General features: G+C 35.1%; 2 protein-coding genes, 1 long non-coding RNA gene and 2 pseudogenes across 3 annotated transcripts in view; 3 read left to right on the top strand and 2 right to left on the bottom strand.

Moving 5' to 3' along the window:
- The window catches only part of LOC120196738, a 29,379-nt gene extending 25,253 nt beyond the window's left edge, over positions 1 to 4,126 (top strand). Inside the window, exons 2-4 of the long non-coding RNA XR_005523208.1 lie at positions 2,992 to 3,001; positions 3,036 to 3,360; positions 4,088 to 4,126. This is a non-coding gene — a long non-coding RNA (uncharacterized LOC120196738). The remainder of the gene's footprint in view (positions 1 to 2,991; positions 3,002 to 3,035; positions 3,361 to 4,087) is intronic.
- LOC120196737 lies at positions 3,143 to 4,433 on the bottom strand. Its single transcript, XM_039198470.1, has 3 exons — positions 4,229 to 4,433; positions 4,096 to 4,151; positions 3,143 to 3,368 (listed from the first exon to the last, which is right to left on the bottom strand). The coding sequence occupies exons 1-3, from the start codon at positions 4,335 to 4,337 to the stop codon at positions 3,150 to 3,152; spliced, it is 384 nt and encodes a 127-aa protein (XP_039054401.1). The 5' UTR covers positions 4,338 to 4,433; the 3' UTR covers positions 3,143 to 3,149.
- A 3,433-nt stretch (positions 4,434 to 7,866) lies between these two features.
- LOC120196870 lies at positions 7,867 to 12,392 on the top strand (annotated as a pseudogene).
- Positions 12,393 to 16,090: 3,698 nt separating this feature from the next.
- On the bottom strand, positions 16,091 to 17,722 carry LOC120196869 (annotated as a pseudogene).
- Positions 17,723 to 26,226: 8,504 nt separating this feature from the next.
- LOC120196868 lies at positions 26,227 to 26,823 on the top strand. The gene has a single exon (XM_039198562.1). It carries the CDS (start codon positions 26,227 to 26,229, stop codon positions 26,821 to 26,823), a length of 597 nt encoding a protein of 198 aa, XP_039054493.1.
- Positions 26,824 to 27,048: the final 225 nt, after the last annotated feature.

Here is a 27,048-nt window from a genome sequence, read left to right as displayed (position 1 = left end):
ACCAAAAAAATTAGAACTGGACAAAAACTTGTTGTCTTTTCGTCTTTGCCCTATTCTGTTAACAGAAGAATGTGCAAAGAAGGGCAACTGTAGACACCTGTTTTTTCCGGGTCAAAAAAAATATTATTATTATTATTATTATTATTATTAATTATCTTACATTTGTTTTTGTAGCTCAACTACAAGCAAGCCCCAACCCAAACCCAGATTATAGCCGGGTCAAGCCCAACACCCAGATCCGACCCGAACCGACCACCAACCCTTGGCAACACCTTGTTGTAGCCACCCGTCCCCATGCCCTGCCACCAGCAGTAGCACCATTCTTTGCCATCACCAATGCATCAACAAAATCAGTAGAGATTTTTTGTTATTTATAATTTGTAACAGGGTATAAACCTAATGAACCAAGCATGTAAAAAGAAGTTTTGATAAGCAATCAAAACAGAATTCTCAGCAATAAATTTTTTTCAGCAATTGAAAATACAAAGAGAAAGAGGTATTTATTTTTCGATTTATCAGTTCAATTATGGATTGCTATAAAAAAGTATAGTTTAATTTCTAGTTTAGTTTTAGTGTTATGTGAATTCCAGAGTTAAAAAAAAATTAAAAGATAAGGGGTTAGAAACTTAGCTTGTTGTCGGGGTTCGACCAGTGCCAAAGGTGTCGTCCGGAGGTAAATCGGAGTCGGACTAGGTCGGTTTAGGTTGAACGGCCACCGCGTATGATGGTCGTCGTTGTCCGATTCTAGGTCGAAGAAAAGAGATGGCTAAGAAGGATGAGGGGTGTCCTCGTGTGTTCCCTGTGCTGTTTGTTGGTCTAGGCCGGAGTGGAATAACCACCATATAGGGTAGCCGAGGCGTCGCTGACTCCGCGAGGGTCGGCTGCGTGATGGTCGTTGCACAAGTGTAGAGAAGGGAAGAGTGTTTGGAGGCTAGGATATGGTAGTTTCGGGCATAATGAAGAAAAGAGGGAGAAGTGATCTCATTTGAGATTGTTGGGAAAACCACGCTAAGGTCCTTGAACCTTTAGGTGTTTGTGTTTCAGTAACAATAGTGGGTATTCGTTGTCCTCTTAGGAACCCATAGTGTCCTGGTCCTATGGTGTTGTCTAGGCCGGAGTGGAATACCACCCATATGGGTAGTCGAGGCGTCGCTGACTCCGCGAGGGTCGGCTGCCGTGATGGTCTTGCACAGTGTAGAGAAGGGAAGAGTGTTTGGAGGCTAGGGATATGGTAGTTTCGGGCATAATGAAGAAAAGAGGGAGAAGTGGTCTCATTTTGAGATTGTTGGAAAACCACGCTAAGGTCCTTGAACCTTTAGCGTGTTTTGTGTTTCAGTAACCAAATAGTGGTTTATTACGTATATGTCCCCTACTTTAGGAACCCATAGTGTCCTGGTCACTAAATTAAGGTATACTGAATTTAGGTCCTCACGTTCTGGTGCATTTTTGCATTTTAGTCATTTGTTGCAGGGGAAATCATATTTAGGTCCCCAAGCTTAGCTGTGTTCTCATTTTTTAGTCACTAGACCTGTCGTTTTGGTATTTCTTTTGATTTATGTATCTTATTTCTATTTTATTTTAGTTTAGTCACATTCTGATATGCCATTTATTCGAATATAGCTAATGAACTTTACTTTATTTTGTTGTAGTCACTTTGTGATTGGACATGTAATTGTTATTTTATTTATTTTGGTCCTCGCTACTGACATGTATGTGATTATATTATTTCTCTTCAATATACGTTTCCTATTTTAATTAGTTTTAATTCCCAGTAAAATATGTTTATTTATTTTATTTATTTATTTTATTTTAATGCCTATATTTCAGAATAGATATTTATGTATGTATAGGATTATATACCTTTTTTTACGATTCTTTTCTCTTGTTTACATTAAGGCTATGTAATTTATCTTTTGCTATTTAATCACTTTACAAGGCATGTTTTAAATCTATGAGAACTTTTGTTGTCCTGATGTTACTCATTCTTTTTTATCCCTCATATTTTGTACGTGTATATACGTTATATTACTATAAAGTATTACTATAGTTTTATGTAGATACATGTATGTAATAAATATTGTATTTACTACACGTATGTTCCCTTTTTGCATTGGTATTTATTTTATTTCTTTTATAATTAAATATTGTTGATTTATAAAATACTTTTTTTTCTTCAATTATATTCTAAATTTTTATTCGAATATTTTCAAGAATAACGATTTGTAGAATAAGCGTGGAAGTATCACTTGTTCGAAGTGGTACAATTCAATACGACATTCGAACAAATACAAACTTGAAATAAATCAATTTTATTCTACTAATTAATTTATTTATTTTACTGATACAATAAGTGTTATTTTTATTCACAATTATTTCATGTATGCGAATGCAAATTGTCAATTTTCATTTATATTCGATTCGTATATTTATTAATGAGGGAATATTCTTTTATTGATAAGAAATAGTCGAGTTAGCTTTCTCGATGGAGGATTGCTAATGTCGATATTTCCTTTCAAGTTAAGAATTTTCTGTAATTAATTAATTCGAAGCAAATTAAACAATGTTCATAAACAAATCATCTTTTAACTTTATATTTGATTTTAATTTCCACCATTACGGCAACGTGTAAGCGACACAATATCAGTGTTTTTGGCGTTGTGGGGTGCTAATCCTTCCCCACATGTAACCGACTCCGAACCTATTTTATCGAATCTTTGATGAGACCAATTTTGTCTTTTAAAATGATTTTTCTTAAAGTTAATTTAAAAGACGTTTTTGGTATTCGACCTACCTAACCAAAAGTCAATGGCGACTCCTTTTTCAATTTCATTCAAATTAATTCCAAATCACCCCATTTTTCTAAATAAAAGTCATAATCGTTTTAAAAAATATATTTAATTTTTTATAAAAAAATGGTTATGACAGGAATTAGTGAAGCTGGAGGTGCAGGAGGAGGCTGAAATGGATTTGGAGTAAGAGGAGCTGGTGGAGGCTGAAAGGGGTTTGGAATTGGGAGCTGGTGGATGTTGAAAAAGATTTGGAATTAACGGAGCGGGAGGCGGCAGTATGGGAGGAAGCAACGGTGGAGGCTGTAAGGGGTTAGAAAACAGTGGCGGAGGAAAAAAAGTGTTTGGAGGGAAGAAAAAGATTCAATGGCTTGAAGCTGAAAACTCCAGTTGAAATAACATGAATTCCATGCTTTCTCGACACCAGACAGAGTGCATACGAAGATGATATTCAGGCCATCGCATAGCAATCCGGCTCACCGCTTCTAACCAATTTAACCGAACATCGTTGATCCTCTTCACCCTTTTGCTAACCGAGAAAGGAAGCTGAACTTCGAATTCACCATGCTCATTGGTTTTCACCTAAGAAGCACAGGGACGGCAAGGGAGGCCTGTTTCAAGTACTTGATATGTTTTTGGTTCGGGGACGACTAGGATACCTATCGGGGACGTGCCACGGTGGCAGGGTACGGCTGACCAAATTGGAGGACGGTAAAAGCTTATCCGTGGACGTCCCCGGGGTAATTTTGATTGCAACACGACCCATGACGACAACAGATGAGAGCCAATCGATGGCTAGGGTTGGGGTCACAACATAGAAGCTTTTGGACAATGACTGGTGACCTACTTACCTTAGATCAGTAAGAACGGTGGCGGAGCGACGATTGTGGACGAGCATTCGTGAAACAACAAAGGAAGAAGGGAAAACGAAGGAAGAAGAAGGAAAAGAAATAAGGGAGGCTCGTCTGAATGTTGGAATAAAGGTAGGGATTTGTGATTATAATAAAATGGAATAATCTCATAGATAGTCCTCAAATATTATATGTTTACTGAAAAGGCTACATAATTTACAATATTATAATTTGGTCAGAGAAATAATTTAGGGGTTTTACTGTTCTAAATTTAATATTGTGGTTTGAGCCTTGATATTTGACTTATTTATGATTTTTTATATATATTTATAATTTTAAAATTATTTTATATGTCGTATTTTGTGGTCCACGTACCTTATAATTTTAAAAATTATCGTTTCTTGTCCCTATCTCCATATCTATCTCCGTATCCATATCAATGCAACATAGGTTTTCACTTCCTGCACAAAACTCGGCCTTGAACTCGTCGTCCCATCTTTGCATTCTACAGCACCTGCACGTAAAACTACATCAATCAAGAAAGAAAATGAAGATGGAAGCTTTTAGACATGTTCGGAAATGGAATTAAACCTGAAATGAAATCGCTGCTACGCATGGGAAACATCCTCATGGAAACATGTAGTATCACAGTAAACAGTTCCAACAACGACAGCAGATTTCTTCTTCTGATGATGGCCATGGCTACCCTCTGAGAAGTCAATAGCTATAGAATTCGACAATATTATCAAAAGGAAGAACCAACACATTTTTAAAGTCTCTTACTTCCCAGGAAGTTTGTCAATAACAATTATTTTCAAGGATACGCTGTTTATAAATAAGTTATTTCCCGCAATCAAACAGGTCCAAATCAAGTTAATTTTCAGATTTAAAGCTCCTAGAAATGACATTTTCTAGTTTTGTTATATTATTACAAAATGTAAAGATTTGGATGTTGGATAGGGTAAACCAGAATTCCCTGCTGGTTCACGAGACCCTTTAAGACGACCGCAAAGAATTTCACGTGCCCTCGGTCTCAGAAGTCAGTGCCATGCCAAAAATGTCTGTCAACTCGAAAATGAAAGTCTAGGAGATTGGATTTCACATCTGATTTCTTTACCTTTTCTCGCAAAACAAAACAAAACGTATCTTCTTCACGGGCATCGAAAACAAAAACACATTATATTGTTGTCTTTTCTTACAAGACAAGCTCTAGAAAGTATCTTATAAATATTATAATTGTATGTGAATGCATATATATCTCGTGCTTTTCGTTTGCCAAGGATGTTTTGCAACACCATCGATAAGTTTTCCTTCTCGAATAAGATACCTATTTTAAAAGCAAAAAGTTCGTCTTCCATTCGTTTCCCCTTCTTAACCCATGATGGATAAAAGCGTTCACATTCTAGTGGTCTGTGTTGAAACTCGTGGTTGATCGGTAGGTAGTGAACGCCGGCGATCGATGAGGTAGCTCATGGCTGAAAGGACTAGGGGCGTCTGAAACTTAGAAGGCTGATGATGAAAGAGAGTAGAAAGGTTTAAGAAATATGGGCTGAAAAGAGTTGATGGACATTCCCAAATAAAAGCATTGTATAGCCCAATGAATGGGCTTAACTTCCTTAACACTACAACCGTCCAACCGAATGTGGTCGGGCTAACAGAATCAGTTGTCAAACCGTCACTTAACATTCACCTCGTTTTTGTTAACGAGTTGAAAGACAAACATGAAGATTGTTAGATTGTGGTAGTGTCCTTCGAACTGTTGAAGGATGAGAGGCTTAGTGAGAGCATCCGCAACCTGTCAATTAGTTGGGGCATAGTTGACTTGCAGTTATTGAGCCAGAACCTTACGAGATGCACATCTAAATCTACATGTATGCATTTAATATGAAGAATCCGATTCGCTGCCATGACTGTGACACTATACAACATGTTCATTCAGTAAATCAACTCTCAGATCATCTAAAACTGTTCTAAGCCACATGATTTCAAAAGTAACATCGGCCAAACTTCGGTATTAAACTTTCAGAGTAGATTGTGACACACTGTATTGCTTTTTGGTTGGCTTGAAATATATGCAATATCCTGATATAAAGCGGTGATCATCGTCATTACTTTCCAATCTGCATCAACAAATGCAACAAGAAGCTAAACAAATATCAATTGTTGGCATGCTTAAAACATTACGTGTGTTTCATGATCTGAAGAAAAAATAATCAAAGTTATTTGTTTCTGTAGTATTCCAATAATACCAATGGACTTTTTTTCATGTTTGCTATTTGCAGGAAAAATATAGACTTTTTTTTTAACTATAGATGTTAGTTTGGTGTATATTTTCATTCATTTTATTTGGATAAACTATATAAATTGTCTTGAAGTATGAGTAAGTTTCTTTTTCTAGCATTGAAATTTCAAAAGTAATGAAATAGTCACTAACATTATTGTTTTTGACAAATCGGTCACTAAGCCGTTAATAGGTATTACCACAATCATAGAAGTATGATGTGGTACTTTTGGTTGCTGAGTTAGCACCGTTTAACCACGTTGGCACCCTTTTTAATAGAAAATATTAAGAAACAAGAGGAAACTAGCCTACATGTTCTTGTTTCTAGAATGTCGATCCTCAGTCAAACATTTGTGCAACTTCTGTCGGGGAGTACGGAAGACAAGTAATCCAGCTGAACATTGTCGAGCCACCTAGCCATAACTTCTCTTCTCTGTTACACTCTCGAAGGGCAAAGGAAAATTGCACCATCCACGTACGGGCAACCAAATCAGCAATATGGGGCACCCTGGATGAACCGCCACCCAAGTCGGAAGTAGAACCAATGGCAAATATTGCCTCCCTGCTATCTATTTCTACAACCATACGTTGCACTTCCAAAGTCCATGAAAGGGAGAGGCCCTCGAATACCCCATAGCTCTGCTTCTAGTGCTGAGCAAACTCCAATTGCCTTTGTAAAATCCCAAATCTAGCGCCCTTCGTGGTCACGTAATACACCTCCACAAGTCGCTAATCTCGTTTGCAGCTGATGACCTCCAACCGAATAATCTTGATCCAATCAACGAGGAGACTTCCTCCCTGCAATGCCAGCTGAGAATCAGTGCATGGCTTACTTCCCCTTAAGTGCTTTGTCGTAACACAGTCTCATTTTGTCGTGACTAGAAAACGAAACAACCTTCAGAAATCCATGCTCATTCATCTGTCAATGTCTGCACCAATCTTATCAAATATTTTCATTTTGTCTCTGTTTATGTTCACCCCTACAAGATGGATACACAAACCTTGTCTTTTTCAGACCCACCCTAACATTTTTGTTTTTTAACTCCATAGTTAAAGGTTACTCCCTTAATGGTCCCTTTGAAGAACCTATAGCCTTGTTTCTTTAATGAAAAACATGAACTTTTCTTTTTGACGCGTACACAATTTGCCTTATCTAAGACATATCCGGGAAGCCTGTTTCATAAAAAAAAATGTATTATATGATAGGACCTAACTGGTATATGACTTCTCTGGCATTAATCGCTCGAGCTCATGTGCCTAACTGGTACATATGTAAACTAATTTAATGAATTAAATTAAAATTAGATTTAAATTGATAGAATATGTAAATATTGATAAATAAATGTATAATTATACTAAGTTTGTTAATGATACGTCAACACTTTCTTTTAATGTTAACGACATGTAACTTGATTGTTATTATTTAAATAAATTAATATGATTGATAAAATTAAAAGATGGATAATCAAAATTAAAAGAGATAATATTAATTGAAATAAATATAGTTTATCCTTACATATCATCCTTTAACCAATCAAATTAAACATGAATATATTTATTAAAAATAAAATGAAAAGGAAAAAAATATCTAATTGCATCATTGAAAAGTTAAATAATATTACATTGTTTATAAAAAATAAAATAAAAGGAAAATAAATACAATATCTTGTGTGTACAAGATTCTGGTACAGACGAAACGCATTTTTCATAGACATTTTTGTAGACGATTACTTTGGTCTAGAATGTTCGGGTCATTTATAATTTGGGAACTTGACTAGATCCGACCGATTCCCAGGTTCCTGGAACACCCCCGGTTTTACTTGTTAATCAATAAAAGAAACTGTCTTTGCCTCGTTTTGTCTTGTAATAAATCGCTGTTTACTAATTATTTTCTTCTTTTTAATCGAAGGAATCCAATTCCAATTTCATTCTCAAAACTGAGGTGCGTTCTTCAAATTTTCTCCATTCGTTCTCTCTCTCCTTTTGAAAACAATCAACGTTTGGTCGAATTGGTGAATTGATTCTAGGGGAAAAAATCAGATTCTTTCTTTCCAAAGTCCCCTTTCCTTCCTCCATTTTCACGTTAACGCATATTGTATCATCAACATTTGCTTTATTAATTGAAAAGCACTTGACTTTTCGTCTGGGATTTTCTTGCTTTTGTTTCCTTTCTTCCATTTTTCCTCCTTCCAAACAAGGGTAAGAAACGTCATGAAGCTCGATTGAAAAAAGAACCCTTTAATTTTAATTTTAATTTTTGGCTAAATTTATAGAAATTTCATATCATAGGCAAATGTTGTGAGCTTCTTCTCATTTTTTTGCATCTATTTTTATTTTGTGTAAATAGGATGGATATTGATGCAATTATGGTGAAAACAATGACCCGTTCTGTGAATATTCCAACAAAGAGTGCAATTTATGTGGGATAATCATAGCGGCCAGACTGGTAGGGGAGGGAAAGAGCAACACCTGAGGATTCCTAAACAGCTATCGCCCGAGCTTTTTGGGTGTCCGGCGGGGGTAAATTCCCGCTGGTTGGATATCGCTTGCGGCCGTGAGCATCTGCGGCGGTGGCCTCAGATGGGTCATTATTCACGTGGGGGTTTGTTTTTTGATTTTTTGTTTTCCATTTGAAATGATCTGCGTTCTTGTTATTTGTCCTGCCATTTGAATTCTGTTCTTGATGGCTTGAAATTGTGGAGGATATTGAGAATTGTTCTGGTCCAATCACATACTTTTTTTTTTGTTGTTCACTTGTTTGGTTTCCATTGAGACGGTTTGGTTGTATGTATTGCTTGAATTATATTCGTATAGCTAATTTGCTTCTGGACTGTCTCCTTGTTAATGAGAATTTATTTAGTGTGAATGATCAATTGATCATATATGATATTCTGTCATTGGTATAGATCTATGTATCTAGACTTGTGTGTCTGATACAGATACATATTCAAGAGAGATATGTTCAATCATTTTCATGCGTCTAGAGACTTCTTTAAGGGTCTAACCTCATACGCATGTTCATATATGGACACTGTACTTCAAGGAAATGAAGCGTTGGAGAAATATATGTGTAGATTGTTTGAATCTTTGATAGTAAATCTTTGAAGGTTTTGTCCTACTGACTATTGGAACATAAATGAAGTAGTCTTTGCCAAAGAATGTAGATGTTCTTGTTGTTTTTGTGTGTTCATATCAGGAAAAGAAGAAGAAATGAAGAATTATATTTTGATGCATCTTAGGTGCTAATGAGTTTGGGCAGCTAGGAGATGGCACTGAGAATGGTAGGAAACACCCAAAGAAGGTAAACAATTGCAGACAGAGTTTGTGAAATCTGTATCTTGTGGGGCACATTGCACTGCTGCTATTGCAGAACCTCGTGAAAATGATGGGACCATTTCAACAAGTAGACTCTGGATTTGGGGACAAAATCAGTAATGAAATTTATGGTTAGAATCATTGTTGCCGTTTTAGATTTTTAATTGATATTGATCTCACTTCCCAATAACATCTCCACATTTGATTACAGGATCAAATTTACCTCGTTTATTTTGGGGTGCATTTGCCCCTAACACGGTATTGTCTTGAACTCCTGATTTCTTCAACCCAAGAGATGTTGCTTGTATTGCTGTTTTATTGCTTTTTTTTTTACCTTTCTTTATTTTCCATGGTCCTATATATGAAGTTTGATGCTTTTTATATTTAAAGTTGTTTCCCATCAAGGGGAGGTTACTGCCATCTCCTTCATAAACAAATGAGCTGAAGATTGCTTTGCTTCAATCAGTCACGACCTAACATGTATGAGATTTTGCTGTATCATTTGCTTCTAATTTTATCGGGCTTCTATTAGCTATATTGACATGCTATCTAGCTCATGACCTAGCAGAGAAATAAGTAACTTTTCCAGTCGATTTTCAGGCTGGCAGGTTGTTCCTTCAATCAATCGACTAACTAACCACACATGGAGAAACTCTACTTTGTTGAAATATGTACAAATAAGAGGGAAAGAAAGAGAGAAGTTAACTTTATTAGTCGATTAACTTCAATCAAATTCTGCAACATGGAGTTTCCATTTCATTTTTAGTTTCTGTTTGAGGAATATATTTGGCTTGTAGCTTTCTCTTTATTTAACTTGCTTATGTGGCCTGATCGTAAGCAGACTAATCTTTCATAATCCATCACTATTGTGTCTCCCATTGAATTTGCCAAAACTTTCCACTTTTTTTTTACTGGTCATATACTTCATAAACTTTGATCATGATTTATAACCAAGGATCAGGTTCTGTACAATTGTTTGTTGAATGCTCTATCATATAAGACTAATAAGAATTTGATTTATCACAGATCATCCGTCAAGTATCCTGTGGAGCAGCACATGTAGTTGCTTTATCAGAGGAAGGCCTACTACAAGCTTGGGGTAAGGCTTACTATTTCACATTTTCATGATTTATTTCCTGACTAGAGTTCGCAAGTATATTGAAGGTTTATGGGTAATAGTTAATGTGCCTATGTACCTCATTCTTGACAGAACCTAGATTTAGGAAAGCAAACTTAACTCATGCCAGTTCCGTGCCATCTATTAATTGATATTTATCACTGATCTGATAACCAGGCTATAATGAGTATGGTCAGCTAGGCAGAGGCGTCACTTCCGAAGGATTACAGGGGGCTCGTGATAAATGCATATGCAAAATTCCTTGATGAGGCTCCTGAGCTTGTGAAGATTGCCCAAGTGTCATGTGGAGAGTACCACACTGCAGTTGTTTCTGAAAAGGGCGAGGTGTTTATCCATATCATTTTGGTTACTAGGTTCTAATGGAGGGGAATCGTTTGTTGAAAGTGTTTACATGCTTGTACAGATTGGAGAAAAAATATTGATTTTATTCCATTCCATAATTTTGGCTTTCTAGGAGGAAAAGAAGTAGAAGAGCCTTTTAGGGTATAGAATTTCCATTATCAAGCACTGTGAGACATAATTCGTAGCTTATACATTCCCAGTTTACCAGGCATTGCATCTTAGCAGGCCTACTATATCTTGATGAATTTTTTAAACATTTACCAGAAAAGGAGAGAGAAAAAAGAAGGGGATGGGAAAGTCAGTTGTGTTCTTTAGACAAGTTAGTTACTTGGTATAAAGGCTTGGATGTAGTTACTTGTGTGAAACTCACATTAGCCAAGAGGAGACGGGGGCGATAAATGATATGGACTGTGATATGCAAGTCTCTGTTAATTTACTTTGGTTATATCATGAAATGCGGGGTTGTACTTTAGAGAATGTAAAAAAAAAAAAAATCAATGACTTCACACGTTCATTGTATGAGTTCGTTTTCATGCTCTTCAACTATGGTGGACTGTATAATTTGAGATAACTGATACTTGAGTCTCATTTTAGTTAGGCTTTTATTGGAGCTTGGTATCTCCACTAGTTCCTTCAGTGATACTTTCACTTATCAACAAAGATTTTATCATAGATGATTATCTGCTTCGTCTTTTGCAGCTATACTTGGGGTCTAGGAAGCATGGGTCAACTTGGACACAGTTCCCTCCAATCTGCTGATAAAGAGCTATTGCCGAGGAGAGTAGTTGCACTTGATGGTATATGCATAAAGGATGTTGCTTGTGGTGGGGTACATACTTGTGCTTTGACTTCAAAGGGAGCACTTTATGCTTGGGGTGGTGGTCAGTAGGACAGCTAGGCCTTGGTCCTCAAACGGGGATTTTTTCATGTAACCCTAATGATTCATTCTTTCGTAATATCCCTGCTTTGGTTGTCCCTACCGGTGTCCAGCTCGTGCTTGTGGACATTCTCACACACTTATTCGCTTGAGAGATGGAAGAATTAATGGATGGGGTTATAATAGTTACGGTCAGGCAGCGAATCATAAATCTATTTATTCATGGTATCCATCACCTGTTGATTGGTATGAACAGCCTGATTGTCGTGTCTGATTTGCAATATGTTATGGTGCCTGTTTTGATGACAATATATATTGTAGGTGTGTTGGTGAGGTGCGCAAACTAGCTGCTGGTGGTGGTCATCTGCTGTATTGGCTGATGCATGTTCCTTGAAAGAACTTTGCGAGTTTAGGCTCGCAGAGAGTGTGACCTTATCAAATGCTGTGCAGATCGAGGATGTTGCTTCTCGAACTGGAGCAGATTCTTTAGCACGTCTTTGTGAGAGACTGAGGTACCGTTTCCATATTCCGGCTTCATTCTTGGGATTCCATGTTCAATGCTCAACCTGTCGTCCGGTTCTTTGTATCTGCAGGGAACATTATCTTCATGGCGGTGATTACAACGATCAAGATGGCATCGGCAATCGCAAGAATTGATTGCAACACCCATCAGGTCGCTAAGAACTCGCTATCATGACATTCGTTACCAATGTTAGAATTGTAGGATAATTGTTAATCAATTCAAAATCCATTTTATTGGTTATCTTGATGACCGAGTTGGTTAGGACAGTACATTATATATAAAACCCTCAAACTATGCAATGAAATCAAATGTAAAACATGTTTCAATGACTTGCCGGAACTTGAATGTTGTATGGCTTGAAACTTGAAAGCTTGCAAACAGAAGTCACCGTAACCATCATTTTCTTTCCTTTTTGTATTTTGAGCTTTATAAAACTCTTGCCTTAGAACTGCAGCATACAGTTGTATGGAGAAGCAATTGTTATATTATTTTGGGTAAACTACTTGGTTAGTCACCCAATTACTAGGCACTTTTATTTTGGTTATCTGGGGAAAAAATTCAATTGACCGCTGATTTAGTCATTAGAGGAACATACTTTTATATTTTTATATAAATTTTTTCAATATATTGTAATTTTTGTATTTGTAAGTGATTTGATCAATCAAATGAAATATGCCTAGAGGGATAAATTTAACTTTAAAAACATTTGGCATGGAAGTAATAAAAGATAGAAATTTCGCGCACTGATTTATAGTGGTTCGACCCTCTCAATTGAGTCTACATTTATTACTTTAGCATTCACACTAAGGAATTCTAACAAATCACTAATTGTTATTACTTTTAGAGATGTAATCTTCACAACACTATCTTTTCAAGGTTAAGATAGAATATCTTCCCCCTTTTACAAGGTTTGCTACGTGCAAACAAGAAAAAAATTTAGGTAGGTGTTTACAAATATTTAAGCTCACAAAGAATGAATACAAAGATTTTCAATAAAGCTCGATATACTATGTATAAGAGAAAATGAAGAATTAAAGAATTGAACATTTTTTCTCTTAATCTTTAAGCTTGGATAGGTGTGTGACCTTCTTAAAGTGTTCTTGAGGTGCTTATAAGATGAGAAATGAGTTTGTTGCCGTTTATAGTTGTTGGGATGAATTATAGGCGTTTGGAGACCTTTATCAGCATTGAAAAGTATTCTGGAGTTCAAGTTCTAAAGTTTCGATACTTTTAACATGAGTTACGGAACTTTACTAAAAATATGATCGTTGGAGAAAAAATGGTCGTCGAAGTTGTTCCAGGGGTCAAAGTTTCGAAATTTTATCAGAAGTTTCAAACTTACTATTTATGAACAACTCGTGTATGATATTGTCGTGAACAACGTCAAATAATAACTGAATAATGTTTTTCATATTTTAAAAACTTTAAACACATTTTAAACATATTAATCAACTCAAAAATATTTGATGCATAAAAATAATTCATAACTCATATTTTTCAAGTTAATTTAGACTTTAAATTGTTTTTGAGAAATTTTAATAAATTCAATCAAGTCAAAAATCAATTTTATAATATTTATTATATTAAATATAGATTCAACAAATCTTATAAGAATAATATTGATACTGAAGTACATAAATAACATCCTAAAATATGAGAATTCTCCTTAATATGACTCTAAACATCTATTTAACCCCTAAATCTCCTAAGGCCACTAGCACTAACAATAAATCATTTGAAATTATTTATAATAATTTCTAACGTCAAATTCATCTTAAGTTAAATCATGCATTTGACTATAGTACACATCAAACATACATTTCAACCTACAGAACACTATATTTTAACCTTGCATAAAAACACCCAAATAAGGTTCCTTGATCACTCAAAGGAGGATGTAACCTCACCATGACGAACAAACGATGTATGGACAAAAACAATGATCTTATGCGACAGGATTTAAGAACGACGCATGACAACATGCGATTGTAGGTGATGGCGTACGACGGTAAAAGAATGATCGACCAATGAAAATCTGATGATAGAAAGGGTGATCAGTGGTGGCCGATTCAATGGTGGCATATAAGAAATAATTTTTAATTTTAAAAAAATAAAATTGAAAGAAATTAAAAATATATACTATGTATCAAATATTGAACGGATAACCATTTTTTTTATCAATTATTCAAATAACTTAAATAATAACTTTGGAAATGTTAGACAATAACATTAATAAAAAAGGATAAACTACATCAATGATCATTATTGTTTGAGGAAGCTTTCGTTTTTTTCACTAAAGTTTTAAAAGTAAGAAACTAGTCACTATGTTACTGATTTGTAACAAAATGGTCACTCTACTGTCATCTTCGTTAAATTGATAATGTGGTAACATTAAAAAAATGTTAATATATAGTTTTATCCCTAAAACTACTACTAAAACATCAAATAGATCCATGTACAAAGATTTATATCTAATTTACCCCAAATTTTTCAATTTTTTTCCAAATACCCTACCACCTCCATTGTATTTGAATCACCCATTTTATGTCGGAAGAGTAGAATTTGCTCAAGGTGTCGAGCATAATATTTTTCGAGGATATTTTTGTAGTTGATAAGCTTGACCCATATGGTAAAAAGTTTGATAAATGTCAAATCTAATATTTCCTTAATCCTCCATCAGTTAAATCGTTTTAGGGTTAATAGAGGCTGTCGAACTGCATCAAACATTAATTTACATAAAATTAAAGAGACCGATATTGTATGAAATTCTAAGAACAAGGAAACTATAACAGCGCTAGAAGATCAGATAATATAATATAATGATCCGCTTTAGACCATTACAAAGTACGTCAATTGGGAACACAGGAAAACAATCTAAATTCCATAACCAAAACTCACAATAAAAAAACTCTCGTGCTAAAAAAATTAGCTTTTCACAACGAAAGTAAGTTGACAACACATAAATATACTTGCAAAATACTACAAAGAAAAAGGGGAAACTTCAAAACGAGTAAACTGATGAAGGATGAAGGAAAGATTAGAGATTTGACCTTTATCAAACATTTTACCATCTGGGTCAAGCTTATCAATTACAAAAATATCCTCGAAAAGTATTATGCTCGACATCTTCATCAAATTCTACTCTCCCGGCACATAATGGGTGGTTCGAATATAATGGAGGTGGTTGGGTGTGGAAAAAATGAAAATTAGAAAACAATATATTAACCCTTTTGTTAACGTTGACACATCATCAATTTAAGAAAGATGACGGTGGAGTGACTATTTTGTTACACATCTATAACATTAGTGACTGATTTGTTACTTTTAAAACTTCAGTAGAGAAAATGAAAACTTACTTAAACATCAGTGACCGTTGGTATAGTTTACCCTAAAAAATAGACACTAAGAGGCTGTTTGTTTACCTCTTAATGGAATAATTCAGAGCTGAATACTGAACCGTTCAGCATTCAGCGCGTTTGTTTCGCACCTCTGAATGATTCAGTGCTGACTGATTCAGCAAAACAATGTTGAATGTTCAGCACAGAAGTACATTCTAAATGATTCAGAGCCAGTAAACAAACATGTCACATTCAGAGCTAATTCATTCAGAGTCTCTAAATCATTCAACTTAATTATTCTGAAATACAACAACCCCTAAGTCTCAATTTGCAAAATCTTTTGAAGATAAAACTGACCAAGGTGCAAGCATAATGGGGCACATCTTGATCTTAAATTCTTTTTAGTACGATAAAAGCCAAACGGAAGCAATTCTGAATCAACTAAAACATATTTTTATTGGTGTTTGTAACTTCATAACATAATAAAATTACTGATATATCTAATGAACATGATGAATAAATAACGAACAAAAATTTATTAAACTTGATTTAAACTGTAGGGGAATAATTGTGCTGCTGCTGTGTTGAAAATCATTTGAAATAGCATATAAATAATCAATGCGATTGTTGGGGAAAAAATCTAAGCTGCTTTACCATTGGACACAGAAGATTCCGCAGTAGGCGGAGGCGGGTTGAGCTCATCCCAGGCTTTAACCCAAGTGACCATGGCATCAGCCAGCTTGTCAAAGTAGGGATCAATTTTGCTAAGCTTCTCTTTCACTTGCTTAGCCAGTTCAATATAGCACTTTTGAACGGTGGTGCAGTCTTTTGGAAGGACAACTTGTTGAAGAAGGGGATGATCTCTTCCTGCCAGAAATGCCTTTGTATTCCTTCCTTAGGTTCACAAAGGGTTGCTGGCTTTGCTGTGATAGATGTAAGGTAGACCCGTTTTCACCCCCAGTCCCAAATGGTCACATATCACCTACCATAAAACAATCATCAAGTGCAATAGACATAAAGCGTATCGTCATGGGGCTAGAGTTTCAACTAAGTGATCTGTGTTGTCTTAAATACTACTTAATCAGTTGGACACCTAGGTCAGCCTTAAAACTTTAAGCGAAAGTGCTTAGTCGAAAGCAGAAGGAAAAACAACAAAGGGAAATGCAAACAAAACAGAGAGAAGTCTGTGAATACAAGTGAGAGCGTTCACTTAAACGTCTGTCTTCCTTTGTTGTTTTTGCTTCGATCCTCTTATGCACTTCTGCTTAGAATTTTAAAGTCGACTTAGACCTTACCCAACCGATCAAGAAGTGTCTAATTAAGGGTGTACGAACCTATTAGTCAAAACTTTAACACCATGACAATATGCACAAGGAGACTGCTAATGACTTAACTCCAATGGCAATGTATACCTTGATGCACCAGCCAGCCCACATGTCGTCGTAGCGACCGATTGGCTGACCATCACCCATGAGTCCAAAGTACATGGCAGGGCCGATCAAGTCGCGGTCGAAAGCCAGATTCATACCGCACATGGGGAACAAGGTGCCCTTTGGGATCGTGAGGACCGCGTCGACAAACCTTTTGTTCCTCTCGAGAGGCTTCACGAGTTGGGGGGGCGCATAGTCCGGGATGTTGAGCCAAAGCCCGTGAGAAACAGCAGTCGGGACACCCTCACGGAGACTGAACGGGTACCACGGACGAAATCGGCACCATCTCGAAAGGGATCATACAAGGTGTTGAAGAAGAAGGGAGTTGATGGAGATAGCAGGTTCCTGATGTGCTGCTCAAGTGCATTCACTGCTTTGCCCGATGGATCCTTGGCAACCTAATCAAAGAATTCAACTGAAATAACAAAAACCCAGATTCTAAAACATCTCAAAAGAAGATTAAAACAATAAAAGAAACTTACAAAGCAGTCATCATCGATAGTGAAAATGTACTTCTTCTTAGACACCATGTAACCAAAGCAACGACAAGCAGAGTCCTTGAAGGAAATGCAAGAAGCCTTAGGGCCCAGAATCTTGTTAATATCGTTCCTGTTATAAAGCTCATAGTCAAAGCCAGGAGGGACTTTGATGGTCTTCGAAGGATCACCATCTTGAACAATGATGAGATGGTAGGGCTGAAAGAACGGCCTCCACATCTCAAGGAAGTCCAAATTTCTTATAGTGGGTATAACAATGTCAAGCTCATCTTTCAGCTGAGGCATCGCCGGTGTGCGGCTGCCTGAGTTGCTGTTGCTGGCTCAATCATTATTACTTGAAAAGAAGAAGCAACAGAATAGAAGGGAGGGCTTTGTTTTGCTTCGTGGTTGAAAGGGAGAGGTAGTATGGGAGTATATATGGAGAGAGTGGGGTTCGGCATGTGAAACGAGTGAGGCGCCATGAGTGAAGGAAGACAGACGATAGACGTGTAAGGAATTTGCAGGTAATGACGACTTTTTCCATGCCTAAAACTTGAGCTTTTGTCAAATCTAACAAATTGAGATTTATAAGGCCCTTAAATCATTTTACTAAATAAATACTTTCCATTTAAGTTTTATTTCAGAAAAATATTGAACGTTCATTAAGGTATGAATTGATAGCATCGAGTGGAGGGATTTATATTCTATCTATAGGATATATGTTATCAATAATTAAAAAATTATAAATTGAAGGTTAGTTTTTACATATGAATCATACATCAAGAATTTATTTATGTATATATTAACATTTTAAAAGTTGATTTAAATACAAAGATAAAGTTTTAAGGCATTTCCAATATTTTAACTAAATTTTAAATGGACTGATAAAGTTTATTGTAAAAGTTTATTTAAATACAAAAAATGGGAGTGAAATAAAAATTTATAGAAGTACACCTAAAATATGATCCTAAATAATTGAAGGATTTAAGAGTGTCGTATTAGACCACTAAAGCAATTGGTAAATTTAAAATTAACGTATTCATGTGGAATCCATTGTAATTTTTATAAATATTTTAAATTGAAAGTGTGATCATAATCAATCAAATTTAAAAGAGTTAATAAAAAAAATCGAATCTCTAATATTTAAAAATAGGGTAAAGTATACAAATGGTCCCCCGACTATAGGATAATGCTTTGTTGAGTCTCTCGACTATTAAAAGTTAATAACTAGTCCTTCGATTATAGGGTGTTGCTTTGTTGAGTCCCTCAACTGTTAAAAATTACAAAATAGTCACCGACCATTTAGTATGTTCTAAACTCGTCATTTTTCGTTAAAAAATTGACTGTCGTCTGAAGTTGGATGTTAACCTAATGACTGACATATGATAAAATTTGATCTCATAATCTAAAAAATATCATATCTCAGTCAACAGTTTAACATCCAGCTCAGATTATTGTCAATTTTTTAACGTAAAAAGACGAGTTTATAACCTACACTACAACAAAATTCTCAATTTATGACAAATTTTCTACATGACGTTGTGTAAAACGTCACAAAATATACTATAAAGGTGACATTTTTTTTTGTTTTTGTCACATTTAGTGATTGATGATATATCTATTATGACAATTTTAAAAATTGTATTTGTTTTCCGTCACCATATGTTTGGAGCTAAAATTTACCTCTAAAACAAATTTGGTGGGAAACATTTCAATGACGTTTAAACAAAATTGTGACGTTGTAAAATCATCACTAATGAAATGAAAGTATTAGTGACAATTTATTATTATGACGATCCAATTTGAATTATTAACATTGCAAATTTATCACTAATAAATTTTATTTGTGACACTTTGATTCGTCATATTTTATAAGATATTAAAGGTGATGATTTATTTTTGTCACAAAAATAGGTTTAATGTGATAAAATCAATTATTTATCATTAATTTTAATGTCTCTTTTTTATATGACGATTTTAAAAGATATTGTTAAATTGTGCCACTCAATATTTGCTGCCAAAAATTAACATAAAAAAAGATGGGAGAAGTTTTTAGCGACATCTTTTATGCGCCACTAATTCAATACAAATAGTAAATAATATTATTTTTTATCAATATAACATCTTAATAGGAGTATTATTTAAAAAATATTAAGTACTAAAATATTTACACACTACTTTGCATAATAATAAATAATTAATTTATATGTTAACACGATTTTTATTAAAATAAACATATTTTTACTTTTTGATACAACACAATTTTTAATAAAATAAATATTTTATAACACAAAGAATATGATGAAAACCTAGGTTAATTTTCAAGCTATATATATTCTTTTTGGTTGGGGGAATGTGAGATTCCCATGGGAATGGAATCCACATTCTCCTGTTTGGTTGGTCGGGAATGTCATTCCCGGTAATCTTACATTACTAATAGTAGATTTTTTGGGGTATATTACCGGGAATGTCATTACCTCACTTTCCTTAGGTATTGTTGGATTACCGACGTTTTGGACTAAAATGCCCTTAAAAAAATTTCTTTAAAAAATATCATTATTCTGTCATTGAATAATAAAAATTTTATGAAAGTTAAATTATAAATTTATCCTTAAACTATTTTAAATTTACAACAAAAAAACAATAATTAAAATTTTATATGAAGTTCAGGGGTAAAATAAATTTTTTTCCTTTCATTAAACCTTTTTATATTTTCAATTTTGTAAAAATTTATATAAATTTTATGAATTTAAATTTTTTAAAAAAATATAAATATTTTCCAACTTGTTAAAAACAAATATATAATAAGGACAATTTGGTCAAATATACATTCCAATAATATTTTATTCTTTTAACCAAACACGATAATCTTACATTCCTGCTAAACCAACCAAAAACAAAATACAACATTCCCAGTAATTCTATTTTCTGGTAATCTTTTATTCCAACTGATAATCTTACATTCAGTGAACCAAACGCACTTTAAGGAATAAGAATACGTTTATATAATAAATAATTAATAGATGCCTGACAGAAATTTGATAATGATTACATTTTTATTATTTATCATTTTTTCTTTTTTAAATTTTTTTAACAATAATAATAATGTTACTTAATAATGGTTCAAAAATATTCAACCTAAATTACTTGACTCATTGATTCGTCAATTCATTTAAAAACTTATTCGGTGTTTATAATAAATATGATTGAATTTATGGACCGTGTACCTGATCCGCTATTTTTCTTGAACTTTTAAATTTGACTCGAGTCACAAATTTTCTTTTAATAGAGTAGTTTTTTATTTTATTTTTTTATTTCAAAAAATAACGTTATTTCCCTATTTCCCAAATCAGATATCCAAAGCCCTACTTTTCCCTCCCCTTAGTTACTCTCAGTCTCTCTTGGGACCCTCCCCTTAGTCGCTCTCTCTTAGGAGAATCGCCCAATCTCACCGGTCACTGCATGCACCGTCCACCCATCGACATATGTCGTCTCCATTCGCCAATGACTCTTCATTCATCATGGGTAATATCTTTTCAATTTCCAGAGCTTGATAAAGTCACATTACTTGCGTGTTGAAAGGCTAGTTTCATATTCTCATTTCACTCTATTTTTATCCCCTTATACACAAACTAAATTGAAATTATGATTTTGATTTTGGATCTCTGAATCAGTTTCGATAGCTTTAAGTCTGAATTTTAGGTTTGTATGGTGTGTTAACTAATATAAATTTTTTGATATTTTTTTTAATTTAGATTAAGGTCAAAGCTTTTGACTTGGGTGATCATCAGATTGTTTGTCGAGAATCGAAAAGTTTTCTATATTAAGGTAGCTTTTTACAAATATTTTCCGTCTTAAGTTCTTGTATTTTTTAGTATATTGTTTTACCATATGCATTGCATCCACCGTCGAACTGATTTTTCAATAAAGAGATAAAATGACTAAATGATGTTCCAATCATTCTTTCGATAGAATTATTGAAATTAGCTAAGGTATTATTTCTCTATCATATGAATATGTATCTATGTGTATGGAATTAGAGATATCATAATTAATCCTAAACTTTTATTTCAATCTTTTAATGAAAGTTGATCTCAAATTTCACATACGCATATTAAACTTAGTAATGGAAAAACATGTAAGCGCATTGATAATAATAAGGAATTCTATTTTTATAAAGCTAAGAAAAAGCATGTATATAGGAATGAAAGAAAAACATCCTGTCTTTATTCTTTACAACCATCAATAATACATTTTGTGCGCATTAGTTGGTTGGAATTGAATGATGAAAATGAATGTAATGACATGGTAAATGCTTGTCTCAACAATGTTTTTCCTATATATGGTCCTTTTCAATTATTTCCATTAGATGTATATGAAATAAGAAAACTATTTGTATTTATATATGATACCCTTTCTATGTAATTTGTATATCTATATATAGCAGAATTTATTGTTTTGTTAAAAAACAAAATTGATTGTTTTTATTTGATTTTTTCCTTCTAATTTGTATCTTTTTATTTGCTAATGCCTAACGAGTTTGCATGCTTATTGCTATCATTTTCAGCATACAGAAGATGGTTTCTCAGTAAAGAACTGATCAGATAGGTAAACTTCAGATCCTGATACTTTTTTAGCTCATTTTGCATTTGGTTATTTTCCCCTACCTTGTAAGTAGTTTGTGATGTAAAAATGTGCTGGATAGTTTTCAGGTAATTTCTGAATCATTTGCAATTTTGTGTGCTCTGTCCTTTGGCTTCTTTGTTTTTACAATTCCAAAATGTAATTTTTAAATCAAAGCATTTGCAAGTAAATCTATAATATTTATATTATGTCATTTTAACATTTTACGTATTATCTATTTAATTGGAGTGTAAGAGTGAAGAGGGTGACAGTAGCTATATTTTTGGTTTTAATGGTTTTGGTTATCAAAGCTCACAAGAAATATTCTAACTTTGTAATGATGGCAGGTGGCAGTGGCGACCGAGAGGCAGTGGTGACCGTGTTCTAGATCCGGGACTCGGGTTGAATATACTAGAGGGAAGGATCAAAATGTAATGATTTTACAATTTTGGATTGTTGTTGTAATTTGTAAAATGTATCATTATGATTTATGAGTAGTTTTGACGTTCATTGTAATTTATAAAAAAAGTTTGTCTTATATTGTAATTTATAAAAGGTTCTGTCATTTATTATAATTTATAAAAAGTTTTATCCTTTAATGCAATTTATAAAAGATTTATTCCTTATTGTAATAAAATTTTGAAATTTATTGTAATTTATAAAAAAATAGAATTTTCTTGTAATTTTGATTTTAAAATTTTTAATTAAATATTAAAAATTTTCAATAAAGACATTGTGACGATATTATTTTTGTCATTTATACAATAAAATTATTATATTATTGGTGACGATATAAATAATTATTAACAAAATTTCAAATTATTTGATGACATAATTAATTGTCACTAAATACAAATTATAAAGTAACGTTATTCATTAATGTCACAATATGTTTAACAATATGTGACGAAAAATATATACATCGTCACGTTTGAAATTTAGTGACACACTTAGGGTGACATTCGTCGTGACGTAAACTTTACGTCGTAAAATACAATTAGTGACATAAATACAAGTTTCAGTGACAATTTTAGATGCCACAAATAAGCAAATTTGGTGTAGTGATAATAAATAGTCGAAAGACTCAAAAAATACCATCTTATAATTGAGAGACTATTATGTACTTTAACCTTAAAAATAATGTATGACCCAAAGTATCACAAAGTAAGTTAATAGACATACATTTCAATGTCTAATGAACGTAGTATTTTAGTGAGAGATTTTGCTCTCCCTTATCTCTAGGTTTTCTTCTTTGTGATGGGTCAATGGTCGGTTTCAATGGTTTCTTCCATGGTTTTCTATGGATCCCTGGTTCTCGAGATCCTTTTTTGGAGCTCAAAACGATCATGTTTACTCAAAGTTCGGTCGATTATTCATCAAGTTCCTAGATTATTAGGATTTGATAGTTGTTCTATAGTCAAAAGTCTTTCTCGTGTTCTTCTTTAGCGAGGAAGTTGAAGGTAAAAGTTGTCTTTGTTATCATTGTAGTCTCTTACCCGAGATTTATGTTTTGCAGGATCTTCTTAAGGGATGTTGGCGATGGAATGATGTTGAGAGAGGGAATGTAGCTTATGGGAACATTCGATATTGGTTTGCTGGGAAGGGGATCTTTAAGGAAGAAGAGGAAGTGTGGAAGAAGGAATGGGGAGGGTTTCGGTGTACGTGAGGTATGGGAAAATTGGTAACAGGTAAAGAATTCGGGTGTAGTTTCGAGCTGAAAAGAAGTAAGTTTCGATCAAGGGAAAGAAGAAGATGATCGGAGCCGGGTTTCCAAAAGCACAAGGGGAGAAATTGGAAATATTAGAGGACATTACAAGTAATTACTGTTAGTGTACAGAATCACAACCAGATTTGGGGGGTGGTTTGTTAAAGTTCACAGGACATTAAAGGAGATAGCGTGGGGTGGTTTGAGTTTGAGGTGAATTGTTGTGGAAGGAATCATCATTCAAGGGAAGTTTGAAAATTTTTGTTTGAAGAGTCAAATCAAGAACCCATCATTGTTTGGATATTAGGTTGGATTCGGAGATCTCTTTGGAAGTATTTTAAATGGATGTATCTAAGGAGATTCAAGTATGATATAGGGTCTTGTCATGTGGGAGAAAAATTTTATTATTTGTTTCGTTGGAAGCATAATGTTCAGCATGAAGGTATTTCTCAATATAGTATGGGGCTAGACTACTCGATATACTGTTTGGTACAGACAGCAGGTGAGATTAGCTGGGATCAGGTATGGGGCGGGTGTTTGAAGTCATATCGAGCAGAGCAGGTTGAAAGTTGTGGCGGCTACAGTACGGACAGGTCATGCGATCACTGTACGGACATGTCTAAAGGTTGGAAAATATGTGGGAGATTGATTGTTTTTGGGGAAATGGTTTATTCATATATGTCTATGTTGGGTGATATAATAGTTATATATCTTATTTTAAAGAGTCTATTTAGAGTAGGTAGAGGGTGTAAGAGGGGAAAGTCACATCGGAGAGCTCATAGTCAATTCGGTGGGGTTGTTAGACGGAAAAGGGAAAGAAGGTTACGGGGAGAGAAGGTTGTTCTTTCCTACTACACTCGCTATAGAAAGTTTTATGCCATTATCTTTGTTCTTCGAAGTAACTCTAACAAAAAGGGAGCAGTAGTGGTAATTTATTTTCTCACTCGTTTTCTCATTCTACTATCACAATGTCTGAAGAGGTTGCGGATCTTATGAAGCATTTGTGATTCACTGAAGAGGAACCGGAGGATATCTCTCCACCAAGGGTTATTACTGAAGATGACGTGGTGGAAATGGATAAATGGATCGTAGCAAAGATAATTGGATTTAAGAGAGTGGATAGTGAGGTTGTGTTGAGGGTCTTTCGTTTGATTTGGGGCCATGCTAGACTCATGGACTCAAGCATTTTGAAAGATAATATGTTCGTGTTTAAGTTCAAAACGCTCTCGAATAAGCAAGCGATTTTGAAACGTACCCCATGGAGTTTTGAAGGAACTCTTTTTGCAATTGCTCACTTTGATCCTACTTTAAGTCTTGAAGAATTCGATTTTAGGCCCCTTGTTGTGTGGGTTAGAATTTATGAGCTCCCTTTGGGGTTAATGAGGATTGAGACAGCAGAAAAGATCGGTAATAAGATTGGAAAGACCATTGCTACCGATACAAGGTCAGGAGAAGGAAGAATGGGCGACTACCTTCGCGTAAGGGTGGAAATTGATTGCACCAAGCCGTTACGTAGATGTGCCAAGATGGGGGTGCTTGCTAATGGGCAACTAAGGAAATGCTTACTAAAGTATGAACGACTGCCGGCATTTTGTCATAGATGTGGTGTTATTGGCCATGTGCTTACGGAATGTCCGGGTTTTTCGGAGCATCTACAGCAGCCGCTCCAGTTCGGAGAATGGCTCAGAGTGTCGCCTATGAAGCGGGCAGAAGTTAGCAGCAATAGAAGAAGAGAAGGGATTATTTATGTTGAAGGGGAAAATGATGATAGGTCGAGGACAAGTTCGGCGAATAGTCCGCTATCGAATCGTGTTGTAAGGAGTCCCCGAGATAGACAGTGGTTGCTAGGAAGAGATCTGCTACATTCTTCCAACTCTAATCAGGAGGATAACTCTGATCCGAATGAACCCACAGGATCGGATAACTCCCTTCCTCGAACGTTTCTGGAGGTATTTATGGTTTGTGAGCGCGAGTTTTTGGAGGAGCAGCAGTCGGACCAAGAACCAAGTGTGAGGGCCATAGTAGGTTCATCTAGCTCAGGAAAAAAAAGAACGGGGAGCCGAGTAAAGGGAAAAGAAAGATTAAAAGGGTGAACCAGCAGACGGTGCATATTTCTGACTTTACTTTAAATTCTAAAGTAGGTGTTAGTGTGGAGGAGGACCCAAGCGAATTACCAGAGGAAGATGCGGGAGTTGCTTTAGTTACGACGGAGGCTGAGGTTCAGCCCCACCACGAGCCATGACGATCCTGTGCTAGAACTGTCGGGGGCTTGGGAACCCTGCGACAGTTCGAGAGCTTAGGAGATTGATCTCCGAAAAGGACCCAATATTGATTTTTGTTTATGAAACTAAGTTGCGGAAAAATAAGACGGAGGCTATAAGACTAGCTACAAAGATGTTTGGCTGTTTTTCATTGGAAAGAAGGGAGGATTGCGTGGGCTTAATGATGCTTTGGAATGAGGGTTTTGATGTCTCGCTTCAAAGCTTCTCCAATTTGCATATTGATGTGAAAGTTCTATGGATGGAGCAGAAATTTTGATTTATGGGGTTTTATGGGCATAGTGCGTGGTCAGATAAAAAGCATAATTGTGAGGTGATTTCTCATTTGGCTTCTACCTCTTCACTTCCTTGGTGTTTGGGAGGAGATTTTAATGAAATTATTCATCCGGACGAGAAGAGAGGAGGTCAGAAACCGGTGAGGTTTCATATGGAGGAGTTCCAACATTGTCTTCGTGGAGCCGATTTGTGGGACATTCGACCTAAGATTGGATGGTTTTCTTGGGCAAGTGGTACTCGAGCTAAGTCGTTTGTGTACGAGAGAATTGACAGATTTGTTGCGAAAAATGACTGGCGGCTCTTGTTTTCGGAGTGTTATGTGGAAACGATTCCGACGGCTTTGTCCGACCATTCTACGATCTCGTTGAGCTTGGATGGTGCTATCACGAGTTGCTCTCCTATGAAGGACTATTTTAAATTTGATGTATGTTGGGCTAATGAAGATCAATGCCGGAATATTGTGCATCGGGTTTGGGAGAATAATGAAGATTCTTTCTCGGTTAAAGTGGGAAAGATAGGGGTTAAGCTTGGTGATTGGCAAAGAGCGAGAAGAAGTCAAGCAAGAGGGACGAGAGGCGCTTAAGGAGTAAGATTCTTAGGCTTGATTCGGGTATGGTTTCTGATGAGTCTTGTGAACAACGTAGGAAAGCACTTGTGGATCTTAAGGATATTATGGATAAAGATGAGAAGTTTTGGCTTCAAAGATCCCGTGTTGCGTGGCTTAAGGATGGGGATCGTAATTCTTCTTTTTTCCATGCAAGAGCTAATGGCCGACACAAAAAGAATTGGATCGAGGGGTTGGAGAGTG

The sequence above is a fragment of the Hibiscus syriacus genome, unplaced genomic scaffold (genome assembly GCF_006381635.1).
Source record: "Hibiscus syriacus cultivar Baekdansim isolate YM2019G1 unplaced genomic scaffold, ASM638163v2 tig00117034_pilon, whole genome shotgun sequence".
Lineage (NCBI taxonomy): Eukaryota > Viridiplantae > Streptophyta > Magnoliopsida > Malvales > Malvaceae > Hibiscus > Hibiscus syriacus.
This window is presented reverse-complemented; position numbering and strand designations above follow the sequence as displayed.

What these genes read in the sequence shown, in the direction of transcription:
- LOC120196868 (XM_039198562.1), top strand. Translation starts at nt 26,227, where the DNA reads ATGGGGTTTTATGGGCATAGTGCGTGGTCAGATAAAAAGCATAATTGT.
- LOC120196737 (XM_039198470.1), bottom strand. Translation starts at nt 4,337, where the DNA reads ATGGCCATCATCAGAAGAAGAAATCTGCTGTCGTTGTTGGAACTGTTT. An exon ending in TAGCAGCGATTTCATTTCAG is followed by an intron (nt 4,152 to 4,228) that starts GTTTAATTCCAT and finishes TTTTACGTGCAG; the next exon opens with GTGCTGTAGAATGCAAAGAT. An exon ending in GGCCGAGTTTTGTGCAGGAA is followed by an intron (nt 3,369 to 4,095) that starts GTGAAAACCTAT and finishes TGTGCTTCTTAG; the next exon opens with GTGAAAACCAATGAGCATGG.